This window comes from Echiichthys vipera, assembly GCF_963691815.1.
Source record: "Echiichthys vipera genome assembly, chromosome: 14".
Taxonomy (NCBI): domain Eukaryota; kingdom Metazoa; phylum Chordata; class Actinopteri; order Perciformes; family Trachinidae; genus Echiichthys; species Echiichthys vipera.
The window spans coordinates 15,500,442-15,525,626 of record NC_139839.1 but is presented as its reverse complement, the minus strand read 5'-3'; the positions used below and the strand labels follow the sequence as shown (position 1 = coordinate 15,525,626).

General features: G+C 38.8%; 1 protein-coding gene across 1 annotated transcript in view; it reads left to right on the top strand.

Moving 5' to 3' along the window:
• The window catches only part of LOC310956251 (neurexin-2-like), a gene marked incomplete at both ends in the record, with an annotated part of 97,466 nt that overhangs the window by 59,333 nt on the left and 12,948 nt on the right, over positions 1 to 25,185 (top strand). The window contains one exon of the mRNA XM_083926427.1: positions 20,529 to 20,710. Within this exon, the coding sequence (XP_083782553.1) occupies positions 20,529 to 20,710 (182 nt within the window). The remainder of the gene's footprint in view (positions 1 to 20,528; positions 20,711 to 25,185) is intronic.

Below are 25,185 nucleotides of genomic sequence, written 5' to 3'. Positions count from 1 at the left end.
TTTGCTAGGTGGGTGTTTGTCTGGGTATGGCTGGATTGGTTGCTGACCAATCTTTGGCATGTTTTAGGGTATTTCCAGGTTATGAGGTTGCTATGTTGGAGATGATTCACTTTCTCTCTACTGTCATCAGGTTTGGCCCCCTAATTTTTGTTGGGGTGGACAGGGTGAAACCGAGGAAAAGACAGACTGGCTTTGAAAGTTTCAGCACCATGGAGAGTGACACTCGAGAGATTAGCGGTACATTTCAACAGTGGTTTAACAAGCCCTGTATACCTCCCCTCTGCACTGCTTGGGGGTGATATACAACTAACTACTGAAGACACAAATCACACATTTGGGTGGCACAGTTGTGTGGTGGTGTGGTCTCTATGTGCCTTGCGATAGACTGGCGTCCTATCCACGGTGTACACCGCCTCACGCCAAATGTCAGCTGGGATCGGCTCCAGCCCCAGCCCCCCACGACCCTGTTAGGGAGAAATGGTTGATGCTGATGATGATGATGATGGATGGATGATCACACATTGCATTTATTGATTTACAATAGGTAACTGCAACGTTCAGTTAGCCCAACTTTTTTTTTCATTAGTCATCATTGAATAGTATTTGAATTAGTATTCGAGTCTGCAGATAACGGCAGGTGGTATTTTACTCCTCTCAGAGCCTGTCCTTTTGCTCATTAATTGGCAACTTGCTTGATGTATGGTGTAATATCAATTGCTGAGGGGCAGTTAAGGACATTACAGATAAATATTGAAACGCACCATAGGGCTGTGTCCAGAATCAAATCACAAAATCCCATTTACTACCTGTTGTACTACATCTGCCCTCTGCGATTTTATTCAAGGGTCTGAATTCACAGTGGGACATTTTTGATGTGTCAGTGCCCACATGCCCCATACTTTCTGGTAACAATCATCCAATAAGATCACATTTGATGGATGCAAAAATTACAACTGTGCAACAATACACCGGTCAGTGATGATGTAAAATGACAGTGTCCAAGCATCTCTATTTACTGCTCATTTCAGAGTAAAACACTATTATTTAGGGGATACTGAATGAGTGATGGATAGAGCAATTTTAGACACAGGCCAAGGTTTGACTTTTGGCGAGAGATGGCGTGTTTAAATGTTCTCCTTTAGTGGCCAAATACAGTAATGATATTACTGATGATGACGATGATAATGATTATGGTTATAGCTGATGACAATATATTAAGTCTCCCAGCAAAATACAAGGAAAGTCATGGACAGATCCGCACCTTTCCTCTTTTCAGTAAGATATGCTGCTTACAAAATCTAAAAAAAATAGACTAACATAACCTTGGCAAAGGGAATAATAATAAAAAAATTATAATAGAGGATTTTTAGAATAGAAAATATCTTGCCAGCTAGTCATTTTTCATAAGGTCATTTATTCCAAAGCTTTGAAGCAAAAGCCAGTTTTTAGTTTACTTGGGGGCTACAGCTTAAAGGCCTCAGGAAGTTCACAATAAATGTTGAGGCACTTTGTTTAGTCCGTTATAAGTTATTACATTTTAAAATGTAAGCAAGTATCAAAGTCTCAAACGAAGAAGTAATATAAGCAGATGATCTGATGAACAACATTTTGCAATAATGATTGAGTTTTTACATATCAAAAGTATAGGTGTATACATTAGTTAGTTAATGTACATACATGTTTGTTAAACTTTCATTTAATCAAAAAAATGTATTCACAAAAAGGGCCGTGCAGAATATGGCTTTCATCCAAAATTGATTTATAACACCAACGCCTTATGCCTCACTGAAGTAGCTACTTCAGTGAGATGAGATGAAAGCAAAGTTTTTACAGTTATGGCTGACCTACTGATTTCTAAAATCTCTTGTCTGACGACATCACACATAATCATTTATGAAGGCAGTCATTAATGTATGAAGTATCAATGTGTAGTAACTTGCTAGGAAAAGAGCTACTCAAAAGACATTAAAAAAGAAAGAACTCTGTGCCCAATTTTTCACCACAGGGTGAAAATGAATCCAATGTTGTGGATAAATTGGATATTAATCTAAAGGCATACAGAAAAATAAAATCCCTGTAGAAAATCCACAGTGTGCAAAAGAAATAGACAATTTCTTAACTGGCACACTAGGCTTGGGCGTACTCTATTTTTTCAAACCTTCATACCATCTTGACATTTCCTCAGGGTATATGGTATATGATGGTAGCTGTGTAAAAAAACAAAACATGTTGTCTAAAAGCTGAGCTGTTGGTGATGTAAGTCATTGTAGCATGAATGACATTGTCTACCCTACAATGATGCGTGTTTAATAAGCAATTAGCCCACTTGCACAAGTCTTGCTGGGTTTAAATATGTACTGTACGGTCCATGGAATAATGAATAGATAGGAAATAAGTACCATTTTTCATTGATTCTTCATGGGTTATTAGTGCGGTGGTGCTGCGCTGTCCGCAATAACTGAGCCAGGAGCTAAGGAAGTCAATAGTCTGACACACAGACAGTTAATGTCCCTTCTTCCGTACCCAATCATACTTGCCTTGCGACAACCTAAACAACACTTAATGTTGTTTAGGTTGTCGCTTTGAGCACCGCAGACTGACCCTGCTGCCAGAAGACGCAAGGCTCTCTGCCTCACGCTGAAGCTTCGACTGCAGGTTAAACAACTTTCTTGAGGTGAGAGTAGAGCACACAGCTTCATTCGCTCTGGCTGGCTCTCCTTTATTGTCGGGACTAAACCCACATTAATACAAGCAGGGGCAGCTGTATTTATTTCTCACTGATGTTATTCCACCATCTAGATGGTCACCCAACATTTGCGAAAGTCTCACGAGATGGTTAAGGTTAGGCATTAACCTTGATTGGTTTCGGTTAGATTAGAGTTAGGCATTATACTTGCGCTAATGGATACGGTAAGTATAGGTGGTCGGGAAACGAGTCTTATGTGAGTTTTTGCAAATTCTCGTAAATCTAGACGACCTCATTCGTATTCTTATTATAGAGAGGATGGTTTGCATAGCTTGATAACTGTAGTCCAGCATTAATTCCCATCATTCTCTACATTTTAGGGAGGTTAAGATGTTGACACAGATTTCCATCACACTTTGAAGTCATAGCAACAGTAAAATCAATCGTGCTGGTGCTTTCTTTAGTGGGTCAATGCAAGCCAATAACAAAGTGTAGACTTCATTCATGGCCAACTATCCTGTTTAGGCCTTTTCAGGCACAACATCAAATTAGGCTCCAAAGTGAAGAGGGGAAAACATCTCAGCAAAGCAAATATTGTGATGTCTTCTATGGTGATGGCCCATTGGCGTCTCAGGTCCTGGCTCAGATATTTCTTTTGAATGCCACGGCTAGAGCAGAGGTAGGCAGTTTAAGCAACTTGTCTCACACAATGTTTTTTTTTTTTTTTTTTTGGGGGGGGGGGGTTCCGCATCAATCCAAAGCACAGAACATTTAGGGATTGTGGATGTTAAAATTCAAGAGACTGTTGTTCTTTGTCTCTTGTTGGTGAGGCTTTCTCTGCATGGTAAGCCTCGCTGCTGCTTTTCATTTCCAGGAGACGTGCTGAGGCTAGTAAGCTCAACTAAACAAGCAAATGGAATCTATTTTTGCCAGCCAACATGTGCAGCCAACAATATGCAACCTACTGTCACATGCAGTGTCTTTTCCGTGGAGAGTGCACACAGTCTGCCAAGACACAGAAGTTGCTAAAAAAAAAAAAAAGGGAAATAAAAAAGGTGGAAAATCATGTTTAGGTGTGAATCCGGAGGAGAGAATGCTGCATGAGTAAAGCATCCAGAGGCTTTCCTTATACCACTAAAATCTGAACTTGTGGTCGATGTGCCTCTACCTACTTGTTGGCACTACACGTCACATAACGACAACGGATAAAATAAGTGAGCAGTTCTCCTTCTGTTACGTCAACATCTGATGATTCTGCCAGCTAAACCATTTATGCATACATTTCAGTCCGTCGGTTGAACGCTTCTGCATTTCCGGGCCGTAATATTTTTTACTCTCTCTCCTTCCCGTTGCACCATCTCAGCCAGGCTTATTTTAGGTGTTGTCGTTTTTAGCCTAATGAAATCAACCAAACATCACAACTGCAGGCCATGCCTTTCAGAGGATGCTCGCATTATGAGTAATTAATCTGAAAGTGCTATGATTAATCCTGCTACTTTACCCCCTGGGGCGAGACTGGATGTCTGTGAAAAATCTTCCCTCACAAATCCTCCTGAGAATAAACAGTGCACATTTAGGTTTCTCCTCACATCATGTCATTTGCAAGTTTGCAGGGCTTCTTGACTTATACATTTTCTTTAGAGACATTTAAACATTATAGGGTCTGTGGTTTCTAAACTATATATTATTCCATACATGTAAAAATAATTTGATTATGCAAATGCATAGAGATCTGCCAAACTGCTCTATGAGTGGGGGGGAAAGGTTTAAAATAGCCTGTAGGGAAAATATGCAAATGAAAGGTTTATTGGACTGGAACCGCACAAGCCACAGATATGGCAGTTGTATTTTCAAAATCCACAAGTCAAGCTCATCATCAAATATATCATCACACATCAATCGGTATTTGATGTGTGTACTGTGAGGTTTAGCTGTGGGTTTAATGGAAAGAGCTGCGTGGGATGCCCAACTTATTAAATAACCAAGGACAACACAAGGTTACAATCACCCAGCCTCCCCCTGCTTGTTGTCCAGATAGCATGGCTTTCATCGTGTTGAGCAACCCTCAAGCACATAAATTGATTAATGCAAGCCTTTCATTCTAGACAGCTCGTACCAAGATATCATCGCTGCCTAGAAAGATGCTCACATGCTGGAGAACCTGACAGTCCAAGTCACTGGCTATAAATCATCCCATTGCAACTTCTCATACCCAGTCCTCACAATAAATGGGAATGAAATACTTGTTTTATTTGGCCATGATTGTGTTTTAAGACTTTCAGCTGTAATTCAAATAATTTGACAAGACTGCCCTTATGTTAGCTGTTTAAAAAAACTGGTTGAAGCTTTGACGACACGTTATCGCCAGCAAGTGCTCTGCATCGTCGCTATTTGTCTGTTTGATTAAACTGGCGTGCACTTTCCCAGCGTTAAGATTTACAGCGCATTATACAGGAGATGAAACACGCTAAGGATTTAAATCTCCCTGTGACTCAGATTGAATAGATGTGAAGAAAGAAATCTACAGCTTGTTTCAATGTATTTATGTTCATAATAGCAGCAGATGAATGTCTACATGCTGTTAGAGCACTTGCCATTCCAGAGTGTTATGCACTCACCCCTCCTCTGTTCTTTTTGTTCAATCAGCCTCGCTCCCCCGTGCGCCCCACCCCCCTCCCCTCTGCTTGAGTAATGGCCTGCGTCGCCTTCTTGTCACTATGAGAGGTGGTGCTGCATGGCTTGCCTCTGTCCTCCTGCTTCCATGCGTGTCCTTTCAACCAACTCGGCAATCCCGCCTGATATCTCTATCGACCGCGATTTAGCTGATATCGCTGCAGTCTCCCGTTACTTCTCCCCCCTGCAATCGCTCTCCCGCTCTCTGTTTTCTCCCGTCTCCTCCCACCTCCAAATCGCTCCCCACTTTGTCTCTCGTTTTTCCGATAATGTGTTCATCCTCTCGAGTGTCAATGTACTCCCAATTCGTCTTGCCATCATATTTCCCCCACCCCAAACACACAAGCAGCCCTGAAACTGTCAGAATACCTCTGAACTCCGATCACTCATAGCTAGGAATAAGTTCTGCATGGTTAAGCAGCATGAGAGCAGAGAGAGCTCTCTAACAGAGGGGTGACTTGTATACAGATATGAGGTGAACAAATCGGGCAGAGGAGCAAATTGATTTGTAGTGTTAAAACAGCAATGCAAGGCTAGGGGAGAGGATTGGCTTTGGACGCTAGGCTTTGATTTCTTCAAAATGGATTACACACCAGTGCCTATAGTTTCCTTCACCTAATGTAGTGAGCTGCATTATATAATTTTGACAGATGTGCATGTTTCCGTCATTCATGCCTTATCATAGTTCTCGAGTCTTTATGTTAGGAGCATGTCCATGCCAATTCCCTTGTGTTCATTCTGTAACAGCTCTGACAGCTCACCTAAATCAGGCTCCTCCTCTGCAGTATGATTCCTACGTGTTACTGCCAGGACCTGCAAGCCTGTGCGCTGAGAATCTGTAGCATGTATTTATTCACACAGCCCATTTTCTTGCCTCACTATTTCCCTGTGCGTTAACGCCGTGGCTGCCTGTTTTCTCTTTCGCTGTCTCTTCCTGTCTCTCCCTCCCTCCTGCTATCGCTCACCCACCCTTTCTCCCCCCCACCCCCCTCACCATCACCACCACCACCACCACCTCACTCATTTGCTCACAGACTCTCTTTCTCAGACGCACACAAACACACACAGAGGCACATGCTGTGCCTCACCGGATCAGAGCCTCTGACTACAGTATGCCTTCAGAAAGGCTCCTTTATCTTGTGTTCATTAGATCACAACTCCAAGACAAGGTCGTTATTTCTGGGATCCAGACTATCCTGGAATTTCATCCATCCGGGATTCATTATGATACGACGGTTCTTTTTAATTAGCATAATTTTTGCTGCAGCAGTACGGGGCAACATCTCAGCGTCTGCCATCTGAGCCATCTGAGGAGGAGAATCACCTTCCCTCCTCCAGAGAAAGACACATGCATCTGTCACGTTAACCGTCTCTCAGTCAGTACAGCAGATCTGGACGAGGTAACAGGAGACGAGGAAGGAAAAACAGGAGCAGCAGTGAGGGGAATGCAGCAGTAGGCTTTACTGCATGAGACTGTGCAGGTGGAGTGCGAGGAAAGGACCATACGTGCATTTGAAATAGAAACTCTCTTGTGTGTGTTTGTGTGTGTGTGTGTTTGTGTGTGTTTGTGTGTGTGCGGATCTCTGGCACACCAGAGGTTACTGTTCACTGGATTTGCTGCGTCTGTGAGAGAGTGAATGAGGAGCCACTGAGAGATTATTTATTTATTTTCTGGAATTTCTCCTTTACCGCGCTGCTGCAGATACTGCTCCCTCTCTCCCCCTCCTTCTCTCTCTCTCTCTCTCTCTCTCTCTCTCTCTCTCTCCCTCTCTCTCTCTCTCTCTCCCTCCCTCCCTATCTCTGTTCTCTTCTCTTTCCCTGGCTAACAGAGAACAAAAGCGGTGGTTTCCTTCCTCACCCTTCATCGCTGCATTTTCACTTGCGTGCATTTTTCATCTCCTTGTCCTTTTTGTTTAATGAAATGATCCAGCTCCCCACAGAAGCGTGTTATGTCTTCTGTTGCGGTGGAGGAGCACTCTTGTTAGTGGGCAGGCTCAGCTGCCCTAAAGCTCTACCTGTGGGCGATGGAGACTCTTATCAGAATTCTTGTCACATGAAGCTCTGTCCGGCTACTTTTCATGCCTGAATATCATGGTTGAGCAACATGCCTGTTTGAAAAACACAGATGGATTCATCCCCATTCTTTATTTGGATGTGTATTTTTTCTGCCTTTTGGATACACTCGGCTCACTTTCTGAAGAATGTGCTTTGGGATGGTTTTCAATGAGGTTTTAACGCTGGCTTTTCTGTGCAGTAGACATCTTGTCATGGCAAAATGTTAACTAAAAATAGATAAGCTGGTTGCTATTAAGTTTCGTCTGCAAGAACATTAATTGGATTTTGACTGATTTTCGTTTTATTTCTCACAAATTCAAAGGATTCCGAAGGATTTTTTTTCCATCATCAATCAAACTAAGGGATTATGAAAGAAATGGGCCCAGATTGTCACTGAGATGCCCTGTGGTCTTCAAGTTGAACTGTCAGAGACCAAAGCTTGGCTAAGTTATCTGTCCTGGGCCCATGAGGATCTAATATTCATGGGTAGACTCTTTGCAGCCATCCCTGCACTAGGACAGCGGAGCAGCTGGTCATGCTGTAGCCTAGGCATGGGCCTAAGTTATTGCTCAAGACTAGCCTTCTGGTTCGCCTTGCTTACTGTGCTCCCCATCCAGACTGGAACAGCACGTGTGTCTTCTAGTCTCAGCACTACGCACCATGTCCACCATTTTCACAATAAGCATGGCACCGTTCCTATTGCCATCAACAGGATGCCTTTTCTTACCAGAGGGGGCCATGGTAAGATATTTCACAACGTATGCTGCCTCACTAATGTATAATATTTTGCTCTGAGTATAGTTAGATATGGGCATGTTTTTGCTATCTGACATATTTGTGACATTTTAGAGGCAAAAAGGTTTTAATTGTTCTCATATTGAGGGCACCATTGGCATCGCTTGTGACATACAGATGGATAATGGATCCTTCACTAACTGTGGATTTGCTGCAGCCTCTGTGCATCATTAAACTCTTTATCCAGCCATCAGTATCAGTAGTGGTTGCTCTTTCTCCACATTGCTTTTCAAGATGCTGCAGCACCAGTAGAGCTGTGTTTGTTATTTCTGCAGAAGCACATCAGGATCGTGATGAATCATCATTGCAAATCTCTTAATCTTTTTTTCCATGAGGTTCTTGTTTGTTTAAGCACCGTAATGCACTCCATGTAATGAAGCCTGTTTTGTGTCAAAGGTGATTGCTACAGTACACTGTCATTAGAGGCGCATCACAACAGGCTTAAAGCAATTATATGTACACAGAGCGAGCAATGAAATAGAGACGACCTCTTTGGTTTTCCTCGGGTGCTTCACATATAAAACAATCATCACAGGATTTATAGCAACATTTTTTCCAATTTCATATAAAATCTGTCTTGATGATCTGCTCTATATTGTGCAGTTTCAACTAAGGGATATGAAATATTGACTTATCCTCAATAATCTACATCAAATTTGCCACGCCACTTGAACTGGCTCCTTCAAAGTGCTGACACCAAAGTCATTTATCCCTTTTATTTGCAGTTTGAAATTTCTGCCCAAAGACTCTTTTTTATATCCTATAAAAAAGAGGCCAGATGGATTTGTAGTGTCTTTTTAACCGCAGAAGTTTTGTCAGTTGAAAAAGGGCTAAAAATGTGATGAATTACATCTGTGCTATTACAACCATATCACTCTGGACCATGCTTTTACAGGCACGGCTCAGCCTGTGATCAAACAAGTCTATAAAAAACCCTTCAAAGAACCCACTGATAAATTTTCAATTACCTCTATTGTAGATTTGTTACTGTAGGTTGCTCAGAAGTATGTGCTTCAGAACAAGGATTTCAATTGACTGCAACATAAATGATACGGACAGTACTTATAATTCACAAGTACTGTCCACAATGCCATATTGCACTGTGTAGAATCATATGCAAGTTGGTTAACACTGATTGGCAATGCCTGATGTTCTGAGTTATGTTACTGCTATCAGAGAAGTATACACTTTTAAATAATAAATCCAACTTTGAATTTATTAACAAACACCAACATCAACTAAACTATCATTTTTGGACACTTGCTATAATATAACAGATGTGCATGTGTGTTGAGGCTAGCCAAAGACTTCTGGGGGGGCCCTGGGCTATGGCTATTTATAGACTACCTAACCTGCTGCAATGGCTCACACTCCTCACCCTAAACACAGGTTATTTCATGTATTGTAACACTATATTGGTTACAGGATATGGCATGCTCTTATACAGACACAGACTGGTTCAAATAATGAGCACATAATTACACATAACTATTTATTATTGTCTGTTAATTGTTAAAGTCATTTTAAAGTAATTTTAAGGATAAGAGGTTTCCCTGGTATGAGACTTGAAAAAAGCATCTGCACACTCAAATCTGTGCAAAATCAGTAGCAAGGTTGCTACCTGTTCTCACCTTGAATAAGGTCTCTGACTGAGAGCTTGCTAATTTTAAATAGTTTTGCACATACTTAAATGTGTGTATGCTTTTGTCATTGAGTTTGAATGTGATTTTAAGCAGAAATGTCAACCATTCCCTGGTGCCAGCTTCTCCCATGTAAAGATTTGCAGATTTTCTCTTTCTTATATCATTGTAAACACAATCTATTTGGAGCATGGCATTTCAGTAAGACAAAACAAGCCTTTTGAAGAGGTCAGGTTGATTTGTGGTAATTGAGATTGGCATTTTACTGTATTTTTTTTAAATCTTATAGGCTAAACAATGAATCTGTTAATTGAGAAAATAACCATAATTAAGTGATAATACATATACAGTAAGCTGTCAGCCTACAATTGTTTTCACAAGAATTGCACTGCAAATGCAAATGAAAATGTACCTTTTAAAGGAGCAAAACACTGAAAAAGAGTGGGCTGGTATTGCCTCCACTCCAATGCCTCCAGTGTTGCGTACTGCTTCTTTAAAATGTCCAGTTCATGACACTTCATATGGCTCAGTGGACACTGGTGCTCTATCATTTAGCCAAGTACACTTTTTCATTATGTTTTACTTTGCCACAATGGCATATAATACCTTTACTTCATGTTAAAAAAAACTAATAATTCAGGATATCTAATGAAAATCATCTGAATTCTGATGAAAAAGCCCCCAGTTTGCATTTCATCATTTTCAAGCCTTCATTGTAGCTCAGAATCGTTTGAGCTATTTCGACATTTTGATGGAAAAATGACTAAAGCGGCGGCATACATCAAGATCATTACTTCAAATGTCATTTTCTGCACTTTCCATTTGCCTTTTGATGAAGCCATGGTTAAACTACATATCATACCAGTGAGTTTGCTCTGATTACAAAAACCTGCAGCATCTTTTCAGTTAGCCTGTGAATATTCTCATTTGTTCAGGTCATCGTTATCCCAAAAGGACTTTAAGTCAAAAGAAACTGGACTTGGATTCACATCTCATCCAAGAGGCTGCATCATTTCAGTTAATGTTGGTCTGCACATTTTAGACATTGTATCTGGGTTGTTATGAATAAGAAATGTTTTTTTCATGTGCCAAAAAGGCCTCTATTAAGAATGTTAACAAAGTGAAGGATTTATCATATCAGGGGAAGCCAAATCCCATCTTGAGACATGTTACGTAACTAATGTGCTTACTGTCTTCCTCAGTTCATATTGCGACCCATGAGAACTCAGAGGGTTTTTTTGATTTTGTGTGACCATCCTCAACTAGATGTGGGAATGCTTCTTACTGTAAATGCAATGATGTTACAAAGCAGGCTTTATGCAGTGTTTTTTAACTAATTCTATATACTGCAAGAGAGTTGGTTAGTATTATAACCCTCAGTTCCAAAGACCTTGTATGCTCTCGACTGGAATGCAAGAAAGATTGCACTGTAGCTGACCCCTCATCGCACCCGCATTTTCAACACACTCAGTGAAAATCTGCTGCTGCACTTCATTCTCCAGGGCCCCCAGTATTGGTCCAAGGACTGTCTGGCTGTGGCAAGACGGAGATCAGCTAATGCTTCCAAAGAGATGGAGGTGGAGGAAATGGTTTAGTGAGCTTCTTTCAATGCTGATATCTTCAATATGCATCTAACATATAGCATGTTATCCTGAGATCAACGCCTCAAATATATATATATATATATTTAAAAAAAAGGAATGTCTCACTGCAGTCCGACGAAACACTGTGTATTGTTAAGCAGAAAGGGAAAGTGAAAGGGACAGGGGCATCAAAAGGTCTATCAGAGAGGGTTCAATTCACTCTAGGTCACATACTACACTACCCTCAAGGTTCAAAGTGAGTCAGGCCTACACACACACACACACACACACACACACACACACACACACACACACACAATCACACACACACTTGCACATACAATCATAAATATACACACAAGCAATAAAAACAACCCTAACAATATATATACTATTATCACCTTCATTATTGTTCTATAACTGTAAGTACAAATGCGTTGATTAAACTTGCCATTTTGAGATTGTGCCAATACATTTAGGGTGCAAAAGAAGGCTTGTAAGAGGAGGAATAAGAAAGCAAGGTAATCGCTGCTCTGCTCTAGATCTGCAGCAAAGCAGAACAAACAGGAGAATGTGAACTGAAGAGAAGAAAGCATTCGCTGTTAAAGATAAATTGAAACACAAAAGAATTGCAAGGGCTGCATTCTTAGCAGAATAGCTAAGGGTGGAAGAAATACTCAGATCCTTTACTCAATAAAAGAAAAGTGAAAAATATACCAACACCACATTGGAAAAAATACTTGAATACATGAAATATGCTCTGTACTCCATGTCGGTGCTCCTGCCTAATGTAGGTAATACAATGACTATCAAGTACAAGTACTACAAGTACCTCAGGCAACCACAAAAAAAGGATGAGATATGTTAAAAAACTACTCAGTAAGGTTATAGGGAACAAAGAAGAGCTCATCACTATGTGTCCGTGTGTGAAATCAACATTAACAACGTAATTTGCGCATTAAATAACATAGTCTTCAGCATAGTAGCTGCATTGTCTTGCCCATATGGAACATTTCAAACAACAAACTAAGGACATCAGCACAGAGGACGTTCATGGTGGTCTATTTAAATAAGTGCAGGCATATTACATTGAGTCATGTTTTTTCTTTAAGTACTTTATAGAGTAAGCCTGTGAATGTTCTCATTTGTTCTCTCCAAGAGGCTTCATCAGTTCATGTACCCATCTGACCAGGCTGGGACCATCAGTTGCGTACATGAACTGATGAAGCCTCTTGGATGAGAGGTGAAACGTCCTCCTAGACAAATAACCAAGTCCAGTTGCTTTTGACTGAAATTGCTTTGGGGACACATTATAGAGTACATTGCCCTGCTGCACCATAATATTGCATTGTAAGCCTCCACCTCAGACATCGTGATATCAAGATTCAAACTTTATTATTCTGAAGGAACACGGTAATCTCATTGTTCCCCGTTTTGTGAAGATATATTACACCTACAGTAGGAAGATATTTAATGGAATAATTGCACCCATTTCACCGGATAAAATCATGAAGTGGGCATGCAACAGAGAACCTTCTACTATGGATATACCCTCGTATTTTTCATCAAGTTTTTGGTGTTAGGCCTTGCGACATGCTGAAAGTAGTCGAGAGTAAAGAAGCCAAGAGCAGAATATAAAAATCGCTCGTAAACAGTCCAGCAGAAGTGCTCCACCAACACCTGCTGCAAAATGATTCCTGGGAAACCTCTAAAGCCATTGTAAAGACAAAATGTAACACTGAGGATAATAATGCCATGATGCAAAACAGCGTGGTCTTTTGTTTCCAGTATACAAGCAATATAGAGGTGCCTGTATCTGCTTTGTATTGTATATTTAATGATCTCAGCAATCAGATTTATCAAGTATTAAGTCAGTTCTATATAGTTAATTATTTTAGTATAAGTCAGCTTATATTAAAGTTAGCTGACTTAAAGAATCTTGAAGATTCAGTCTAAGTTGATCGGGCGACACCCTTGGTTATCATGATCAATACGTGTGGTTTAACACTACAGCAAGCAAAACCTGAGCAGCTTCATCACCAGAAATACAAGAGAAGAAAAACGTCCGCATCTGTCTACAGCCCAGTTAAATGAACCCACATTGTTTTGTTTTGAAGACCCATTTTTGATTTATCATTATAGTTGATTGCTTCACATTATACGCCGACCTGGGTCTAGCTGGTTGAAGGCTTTTAATGTAAAACAGTCGCCGTAGGAAATGTTCAATGTGTATAAGCAGTAACTTGATAAAATAGTCCACCATTTTAGCTCTGCATTCTTTAACAGTTGGGACTTATGATGGATATCGTTGTATTTCTTATTCCACACATTAGTATTCCTTTTCAAAACATGGTGCCTACCCTACCCACAGTGCAACTCGAATACCAACAATTCAGTGAGAAATTTGGTTGTGTTATCCTGGTGGCAGCTATTGTAGCCTTGAGCCGCTACAGAGGTCTGATAAACTAGCTCCTTTCTAACTCTACACCTCTAAATCTTTTTTTTTTTTTTTTTTCAAGCTTGTAGTCTTAAGCCTCATCTCACTTTTAATTTAAAAAAAGATTTAGCGTAGCTCTCTCTGGAGCCACAAAAGGAATGGCGGACTCTGGCGTTAACATTAAAAACTGCTATATATTGAACTTATTACTGAATGTAAATACATTGAATGGCTATTGTGGAATAAAGGACAAACATATATGGTATCAAAAATGAATTGGGAATTGGGATAAAAGTCCTAATGATTATATCTTTAAATGCAATACATTTTCAATATGCAATAAATGTGTTCTTATACAGTCACAAATGGGGATATAGGAAAAGACCATCTGATTTGAATAAACTGACACAACCTTACAAATATCCCAGTAATGAATATATAAAAACTGAAAGACAGAAATCTAAAAAGCTGTAAAAATGAAGGCCACAATGATTGTTGGGATAAAAGATATTCTGGTGCATTCATGGGAAATGTCCTTGCGACTTTTGTAATAGGAGGAAGCATTAAAGCAGTTTCAGAATTGCATTTAAGTTCAGTTTCACCACAACCCAAAAAATCTAAAAGTTGAGTGGGAGAAAACCTTAGCATTAGTGTAGAAGGGGCTCCGAGCTGCAGACGTTCGATTTGAGAACTGACAGTTTGGATACACCCTATTGATCGGAGCAAAGAAAGCAATTCAACCATAATACAACTGAGGTTGGCATATACCACCTGTATCTGTGGTTATTTAATATGTATTTTGTAATTCATTCAGAAAAGTGGCTTTACATTGATCAAATTCATTGGATTTGTATTATTTGATTCCTAAAGCTTGGTTGCTGTACTAAGTATGTGATGCCACTTTCTAACACCATATTTTAACTTGAAGACTGTATGTCCTCTCCGTCAGGCTTCAGGCTGCACCATTCGTTTTCATCATTTCACTGAGCTGCATTTAATGGACCATGGTAGAAGTGTGCCTCAGATACCATTAGTCAGACGACAAATTTAAACTTAATATCTCTCCATAACTCTCCATTTTTAACTGCTCTCTGTTTAGAAATTTATGTGAGATCATATTATTAATCAATCAGTTTTGTTTTTGCAGTTAAGTGCCCTTGTTAAATTCCCTTTGCCCAATGCCTCCACAGCATACTATATACTCTGCTGCACTTCTTTTGTCATCAGAAATGTTTATTGACTGAAAAACCTCATATAAAATTATAGTTGTACTCAAGTATAAACATACATGTACTCTTCTAGTGAGGTTCATAATCAGCAGAAATTATGATTAAATTACCATACGATTATAGATAATTTACTTGCCATTTCTATGAGTCATGATGACTATTTTTCAGCCTCTTGAAAGTCTGAATTAGTAATATTATGAAAGCTAATTCTCTCTCACTCACTCGAGCCGCAGGAATTATCCGACTCTCTATGACAGAAAGGGGGACAAGTTTAAACCTTTTTTCATCCAAACTGTTATGTGTAATGCAAATTATTACCAGCCTCTCTAGGTCCTATGAGCATTTTGCCTTGCCTCTTTCGTGTTCAGCTGGCTGAGAGCGCCAATGAAAAGGACAGGATGTTTGAGTGGGTAGTGGACATCTTGGCACAAAAAAGAATCCATACTGTTGTGTAGAGACCTACTGTATTAAGACATGGCAGCCAATCATATTTGCTCTACAGAAGTCTCTGAGCTACATTTACACCGTCACAATGCCTGTAAATATACAGTTTGACCTTTTATATCACCCTAAGATTCTGTTGACCTCTGCAATGTATTAAGTCAACAAAAGAGCTTTAATATGCTTTTTACAGTGACTAGTCTATTGCACCACCTATGTAATATTAATTTATTATATGGTAGACACAGAGAGCATAATGCCTGTGTATAGTATAATTAATTACCAAGGTTCCCGACTAATGATGATGTTATATACAGCACACACTGCAGTTGAGAATCTCCAAGGAAGCGTTATTATTCAAGCACAGATGCACTGCATTGCCATGAGAGACGGGCAGAGCGCTCCCGTGAGATAGTCGGCAGAGAGAGAGGAGAGCTGCTTCAAGGGAGACAACTGTGATGTTTATAGTAATAATCTTAACAAGACTGATTTACTGCCTGCTTTATTTGATGCAGGTCAGAGAGAGGAGAAGAGATAGTGGGAGACGAACAGGGAGGCAGAAAGGTGTAATGAAATGCTTTAACGTTATGACTAATGCAGGAGTTACTGCTCTATAGACAGACGCTTCCTGGGGTTGCATTAGTATTCCATATTTTATGATGCACATTACAAGGGTGCATGTTACCTTTTATTCACCCTTTGATGTTCTCTTTGTCTGCTAGTATTTCCGTCGCACTGCTCAAACACTACAGTTGACATGTTTATTAGCTGGTTGTATTGAGGTGTTTCCTTTCACTTTCTTAAAAGGAAAAGAAATGTACTTTTTTATAGTTCTCAGCAGGGTTACAAAACAGAATATGTGCAATTCATAGCTTCACATGTGCAAACCAAAACCAAAAAAAATCAATTTATGTCAAATTCATGTGATAACAGAGTAATCGTAATTACAATTTTCCCAACTTGTAGATAGAAAACACCAACTTTCGAGTTGTAAGTGGTGGAAGAAGGTTTCAGATTGAAGTAAAAGTAAAAGTACACAATTACTAGCATCAAAACATACTTTCATCAAAGCAGGATGGTCCATTTCAGATTAATTTATATTACTGGATTATAATATTGATGAATTAATGTATTATGTTTGTACACTACGGGGTAGTAGTAAAGCCTTATCTTATCCATGATAATGCATTATCACTAATTAATTTGTTCATCATATGCTGTGTTAATAATCTGAATCTGCACTGTCAGTAAGTGCAGTATTATTCTAGATGTAGTGGAGTAGAAATTTAAAGGAGCATGAAATGGAAATACTTTCTACCACTGATCACGACAGCGTAACCCAGAATTATATTGAAAGCTCTGATATCAGACTTGGCCCTTATTAACTCGAAAGTCAATCAAATATAGACGCCTCACATCAGCCAGAGACCGTTAATGTAGTTAAACCCCTTTTTAATTGGTATGGTGTTATGTGATCAATGCACAGTATTTGAATTCTCACACAATCAGCTCTGTAATCACACAACTGTGTTGATGACATGAACGCTCACAAATTGCTAAAATGGGAATGGTGATGTAAACACATGATCACATGTTTAAACACGGACATTTTTTCTTACATTTCACATGAAATATCGAGAACTTGTGTGTGTGATGTGTGTTTTTGCCTGTCAAGAGCTTAGTTTTTGTAAAAGTGATAGATTTTTTCCTAGTTGTGTAATTCTTACTCACTGCATTGTAGAATGTAATGTGTGTAATGATCTACCAAGAACAGCTTTCAGGCATCCGAAATTGGGTAGAAAAAAACGACTAGGTTTGAATTTGCTGAGTATCATATTAAAATTGTTGTTCCAGTATTTTTTTTCACGGTAACATTTGAAATGAGACCTGATGTGAAATTGTGCTTGGCTTCCCTGCTTTTTTCTGTTTGTTTTCAAAAGAACAAACATATCATTTCATAAAAGGTGCTACGGTATAATGTATTGCAGTATTTAAGCCTGTGTGAAGCTTAATGTGGGATTTTTGTTTGGATTGTTATTTGTGCTCTAGTGCAATAAGTAATAGTAATAGTAATAGTAATAGTAATAGTATTTAATGCAGAGCTAGTATTTAATGTAGAGCTGTTTTAGTAGATTGTATTAGATTGTACAGGGGTTGTGTCCAAAAATCCATTACACATCCGTCTAAAAACCAAAGAGGTCTATACTCTCACAAACAGAAGGAAAAGGGACTTCAGCAGAAATGAGTCCAGAAGAAGATAACATTTAATGAAAGGAGGAGCCCAATAAAACCACTCATTGAGACTCCTCAATGTAACTAATGTGGCCGACTCACATTTGACTGTGAATCTGAGACATGAATTAAGATTACCTCATTGAGAAACAATTTGGTTTGAAACAAACACTGTCCTTTAAATAAATTCAAAGTCAGGTTAAGTCTTTGGAGTAAGTGTTTAATGTTAAGAAAGCATCCATCCAGCAGTTAGACCCTGTCTGAAAAAATTTGTGGTGAGTGCCCATTATACGTAGCAGAAGAGTCAAGTCTTTGTACACGGTTGGAATTGAAGCTACAATTGAGTCTAAAGTGTTTTTCTGTGCTTCACTTAAGAGATCGGGTGTTGGCAAAAATCTGTCAACGTTTACGTTTCAGGTGTTAAAACAAATCCAGAATAACATGTATTTGTGGTGTACTTTCAACTTAAATTGTTGTTTCTTCTGTAACATAATGACAGGTGAAATGTATTTCATCTGAGGGCAGCCGTTGCAGTTTAACCACCAAACTTAGATTTGACTCAACTTAAACGAAATGGGTCATAGCTCAGATTTTGTTGCTCCCATAAAAATGAAAGAATTTCGCAGAGTTCATAATGAACAATCTGAGCTGACTGCGAGGATGGGAAGAAAATCATATCGCCTCACGAAAAGGTGTCTGATTTACAACCTAATGGCTTTTAGCACGAGTCTGCATGGGTTTTGGTAAAAGAATCCGCAGAGTGACAGAACAGAGTCGCCAAACACAATGCTACTCGTTTTTAACAAAGACAAAGTCGCAGGGGTTCGGTAAAGTCTCGGGATTAGTTCAGAACAACAGAATGAAAAACTTGGGAAATGCTCCACTGGATGTTTATTTTTCAAGATCGCTGATTCGCTCATTTAGCTGTCAATCAAAAAAGGATTCCGCCTCAGACATCTCATCCAATCATCATGCAGAAGCCGAGTGTCCGGGCCAGCCCACTGTCCCATAGACCCCCAGAGAAGCTGAGCGTCCGATGGGCGGGACAAAGCCCAGCCTTTATCCAATGACCGTCTAGTTTCTCTGCAGTGGAACAACCTGCTCTACGGTGGGGATGAATGTGAAGGAAGTTGCTCCGGTTACCTGTGATAAGTAGCTGATTTTAAAAAAGGTGAAAGCTTTCTAGCGCCTATTTAGTCAATGAAATGTACACAGTAGCAGTACATATTTCACCATTTTGTTATTATTATTTTTTGGTGACAATATCTATATCTATATCTAATCTCTAGCAGTCTTCGAGCAATCGCCACTGCTGGGAACCCTAAACAGTCTTGGAATATCATACACTGGGTCTTACTGAAAAGCTGAGACTCTTGTGGGTTCAATCAGCTCAATTGTATTTATGTGTCATGTTGCATTCCTGATGTTAGTTTCCATAGCAGCCGTTTTATTGTAGTGAAATGTTTTAAAAAATGTACCTCATTGTATAAAATGAGCTCGAGCTCAACGATAACGACCTAGGGCGTTCAGAGGATGGATGGCTTTTTACTAGGTATATTGACAATTAGGGGTTTCTGAGCTGTTTCCAGAACAAGTGCTTGCTATCCAATTGCCAAAAAAAAATAATCCTGCAGGAATCTTCAAATGACAATAGTTTTATACCAAATTACAGCATGGGTTTTTCTCTGGTATTCCTTAAGGTCTTGGTTTCTAAATGTGGTATTTTGGAGGGATTTTTGATCATTTTCATCAACAAAAACATTTTGTTGCAAAATATACTTTCATCATAACGTTCTGAGCCTTTATACACTTAACCTTCAAAATTTTGGAGGCTCCTAACCAAACAAAATGTTTATTACAGATTTATGACCAGGACAACTAGGCACTCTGTGCTGAACGGCAGCTTTCAGATGATATACACCACTTCTATGTGGCATACTGTATACTGTTGACCTGCTATCTTCTAAAGATCCCCTGTCCCTCCATAAAAAAAAAACACAAACATGTGACTGTTGGACAGTAAAAGCTAATATTTTCATGTACCCATGTATCTGGATAATGCATCTGTAAGTATCAGCAACAACAAAGGTAAAATGTTACAATATGTAAGCAAGCAAGGGCACGCTCATAAAATAAAAAGCACATGTACAAAATAGCTGGATTAGTTCTTTAAATATTGTAGATGACGTTCGACGAAAAGATGAATTAAGTCAGCTGAGGAGACTGAGCGAATGATAATTGCAGTAAATGATACATTTGTCATTTTAGGAAATAGTTAAAATCCATAATGTGCTCATTGACTTCACAAGAAAAGCCATGTGCCTTTTTTGATGGATAATGTGAAAAATGAAAAAGAACCACATATATGCAAAGCTGTAGATATATTCTATATGTCCCGTCCAGGATTTTTTCTACTAAATTCTGTGAAGTCATTGCAGGGCAAAGCAATGTCCCGACCTCGCCTCAGTATTGCAGTAATAGCCATGTGGAATCACACTAAAGATGTGTTTGCATCTGTGAATGTAAAGCTTCATCATAATTTGTAAATTGGGCTACTTAACTGTGATTTAAGAGTTATTATTGGCAGACCCCCATAATAAATCTTCCCTCCTTTCTCTCTGCCTACTGCATTATTATGAATGATGACATAAATATGTGTGCAGCGAGGACGGGAGTTAGACTGACTGTGGTGAGGGGAGGAATCTAAATCTCACCTTTAAAAAGAAAAATATTACATTTCTCTTTCTTTTTTTCCAGCGGGGACCACGTACATCTTTGGAAAAGGGGGGGCACTCATCACATTCACCTGGGCCCCCAATGAGCGACCAAGCACCAGAGCCGATCGGTTAGCCATGGGCTTCAGCACTCAGCAGAAGGATGCCATCTTGGTGCGAGTGGAGAGCACCCATGGGCTCGGAGACTATCTTCAGCTACACATAGTAAGTAAAGGGGAGCAGAGTCTGGGGCTTTAAGCATAAATGTCACTAGTCATGTGATCTGAGGCAACCCTATAAATATTTGTGCACTTTCCTTTTTCTGATTTCAGAAATCTAGAAACCAGGAAGCTACTTCCGTTTCCAAAATTAGATATTTATCAAAAACATAGACAATGAATGTAAGAATGTTTACGCAGAGATTGTTGGATATGTTTTGCCATATATTTTTAGTTTTACTTTCAGATTTATAGACAAGATGATGGACTCAAACTGCATTCACAAGCTCAAATCATGTTTTGACATCATAATAAGGCAATAATAGTTCTTATATCACTAATATTGTGCTATTTAATGTATTACTCTTTGAACATGGATGCAAATAAGTATTATATGTATTATTATAAATGCAGTGCCAACAAAACAAAATCCTTTGACCTCATGAAAATCAGGGCAATGTAATGTATGTAACAGCTAACAGGAACAGTGGAAACTAGTCCACTGTGTCTGCAAACACGAGATTTCAAAATTTCGGACCATTTTCTGCTATTGTCTACATAATGTCTGAGAAAATCAGTGAGCAACATTAATGAGCATTTTACTTTTCCAGTGTTTGGAAGTACGCAGCTGGTTTTTAGTCACCAGCTGCTTAATTCCAAACACTGGAAAATAAAATAAAATTAATTTAAAATTACATTACTTTATATTTACTTGCTCTAGTAAGGTATGGTAAGTTAAGGTAAGGTAAGAACTAATTGGGGTTAGTACAACTGAAGGTTATTGTCAGTGACATGATGTGGATGTTGTAAATAAAAAGAGGTAGAAAACATGACAGTGACAAAGTTGTTTTCCCCAAAATGAGGGAAATACCATAATTTCTCTTAAGATATGTTGATAAAAGCACAAAAGGCTTCCTGGTGGAGTACTGATGCTACAAGCTTGATTAAATGAATTGATAGAGAAATTAATATAAATTAATGTCTTGTGGTCTATTTTTAAATCCAACTTTGAACTCGAATGTGCCATTATTTGGGCTTGGCACAGCATTTGTCACAGCTTGTGTGATTCACTGATTAATGGCATCTGAGTCCGAACATTGAGATAAAACAGGAAAAAAATAAACCGTGACCACGAGATAGAGATACAATAGAGCAGTAGACTAAGAGATGTTTTCTGGTGATAAACACATGTGTCTGTCGGTGGAACCAAGTGCCTCCTCAGCAGCTGCCAGTGTCTTTTCTAGAGGGAAATCAGCCTTTTTAGCATGTAGCCAGAGGACAGATGTGCCATGATGTAGACTAGAGGGGAGATCTGTCAAACGTCTGTGTGAGGTGTAATAATTAAAATCACACCTGTTGTCAAAGCACAGGACAAAAATCGCAACTGGAGTTAAACCCTTTATATTAGCAGACATATCATTTTGAAAGAAAGATTCATAAAATCAAAGACCCTTTCCTCAAAAGCAGATCATTTTTGCATAAAATATTCTCAATTATCAATTATTTTCCATTCCATGCAGCTGTATGTATGTCACATATGTATTTATGTATATACGGTATATATGTTGAATTAAAAACTTTTAAATTAATTTATGCGAAGGGGTAGGATTTAATAATACAGCGTTTATTTGATATAGAACCTTTTACAGACAAAGTCACAAAGTGCATCACATGATAAAATTGTTCAAATAAGACCCAAACAATAACTATATACTTACTTTTCTGTTACACTTTACTTTTCGAACAAGTAAGATTTAATTTGAGCTTGTGATACACATACTGTACATACATACACTGAGAACAGGCTTCCAGTGAAGTAGGAGACAACTTCGCTGCAAACGTTAAACTTCAACAAAATTTGCATGTTTGTAGATTCTGGAATTTTGAATAAGGTAAAACTAGCAGATGTCTTTTTAAGGATTTGAATGTTTTTGTGTGGGAAAAAAACACATCAGACACACATTGTTCCAAACAGACTCTTTGTATATGTTTTAATACATGTCTCGAGGCGATCTTTGAATATTCAACATTATTATACATTATATATACAATTCTAGAAATGAACACAGAAAATAAAGAATACATTTTAAAAACGATAGATAACTAAATAAAGATCAGTACTGTATATTCAGTATCAGTCAATTGCTGACCATACTCTGCTGGAAAAACTACCTAACAACACAATTTCTGTTAAAACAAATTTCTTATATCGCCGTATATCGGACCACATATACAGTCAAATACCAGTCAAAAGTTTGACATGCTCTCCCATTCAAGTAAATAAGGAAGTGTGTCCAAACTTTTGACTGGTACTGTATGCCGATACCGATATGTCTGTGATGCCTGGCCATTATCGGCTGATAATATCGGAATAAGAATAAAAGAAAAGAGGGGAACTAAGTTACAGTAGTATAATATGTCCATAAACGTTCAACAAGAAATGTTTATATTTGTGTCTGGTTTAAGAGTCTGGCTGCTGTATTTATCACTTAATAGACATATTTGGTACAAATATCCTCCCCTGGATGTTTTATAAGTGTTAAACTGACCTTGCCAGCCTAAAAGCAAAGACGGCTGCTGCTGCTGCTGCGTTCGAGCATCTGCCAAGTACCTGCACCCTGACAGATTGGTTACTTTGACACCTTATTACTGCCCAGCAGAAGGGAATCAAAAAGAGTTCAGAGGGTGTTGACATTGTTTTGTTTTTGTTTCTGTAACTCAGCATGATGTAATCACACAGTCTTGTTTTGTTATTTATGTATATTATTAATTCCACATTGTATCAGTCTGTTTCCTTCCTCTGCTTACCCACTGAAGAAGAGGAGGACTGTGAAAACTAGGTGAAGACAGAGAGTAGCAGCACACTGGTCAAAATAACACTGGCCACAAGGGAGAGTTGAAAATAGTAAAGGAAACAAATGATATATGAGTTGAATGTGCTACAGGGAATTGGGACTTTCAGATGAGGTGCCTTAGAACAGGTGTGTCTTCTTATAATCTTCCTTTGATATAAAGCTTTCTATTCAAAACTAGAAGGGCACTCAGAGAGCCCAGACCTCCCCAGGGCATGCCCTGTCCCACAATGGTAATGCAGTGCGAATGCTCCCAGTGGGGAAATCATTTTTTCCGATTATTCTGACACCACATGAATGCAGCACAAATGCCCGCAATATTGTCAAAAGTGAAAAATTGTTTGTGTGTTCGCCCTGTGGTTCGGGTCTGCTCCAAAATGTTATGGGTTCTCCCTTGGCCCAAGCTACACCCTCCCACCAAGTGTTGTGAAAATCAGGCCAGAAGTTTTTCCGTAATCACTTGACAAACAAACAAACCAAGCAAAAAATATATCCTCTTCCACAGAGATAACTACAATATAAGGACTGATTACAGTCAAACTTAATCAAACAGGGTAAATCATGCGATAAAGGGGTCAAAACTTCTCCTTAAACTACTTTGAAAGTTAAAATAAATGTGGACACCTTGCAATGAACAGAGCACTTCCTTTGAGCTTGACATGCTCTTTATTAACATATATGAGTGTTAGAGCAGTCCAGATGAAAATTACAACTATAGATCATGAAGAAAAGTTCTTACAGCATCTTTTTTGCCAGTTCCTCATTAAACAGCAAAAAGAACAAACATTACATTATGCACAGAAGACTGCAGCATTGGCAGTGGCTGCATGGTTAATTGAAACTGTAACTTTGTGGATGGCACATGCAAAAGCTTCAAAGACCATTTACTCTGTACAAAGAAACTAACCATATTCACCAGAGAGCATATTAGAGAGGCTAATGCTGCTTTCAAGTAGTCATGTTTTTAAGTGTGACTCAAAGCTAAAACAAAAACAGAATGTATTGTGCAAAACTATGACAACTAGAAGAGCTAGTCAATAGTGAACACAGAAGAGCTTCAAACTATAAGAGGATGGAAGATTAAATTAAGCTGATGATGTTTTCGGGCGCACCTCTGTGATCCGTTGAGTTGATTTCTATACTTTCCTGAATAAGTAAGTCTTTCTTAAGAAATATTATGCCAAATGGAAAGTCCTCACACATTTTGATTCCTCATTTCAAATGCGTGATGGATAAGTTAAATTCAAGAGTGTGCTGTGGTTACTGAATATTATTACTATACACTAGTGCAAACGGCATTTTTGCCGCAGCTGAAATACATTTTAGAGTAATTACTAGATATTTCCCGATAGAACTCATTTCAGAGAAAATAGGTGCCTTTGATCATTTGGAAAAGAGTCCAAAGGAATTAAAAAACAGCTCATATTATATTGCGTTGCGCAGTTTGAAGGTTTTTTTTCCATTTATAACGATCTGTTATTTCCACCCAGTGATCTGCTTTAAATTGAAAGCAATAGAAGCTTGTTTCACGCTTAGGATTTTAAAAGCACTTGTTTTTGTTTACTAGGATCCTTTTATGTTATGCTATGCTGAATATAATGAAGAGAAGAGGCATGGGAATATGAAAGCT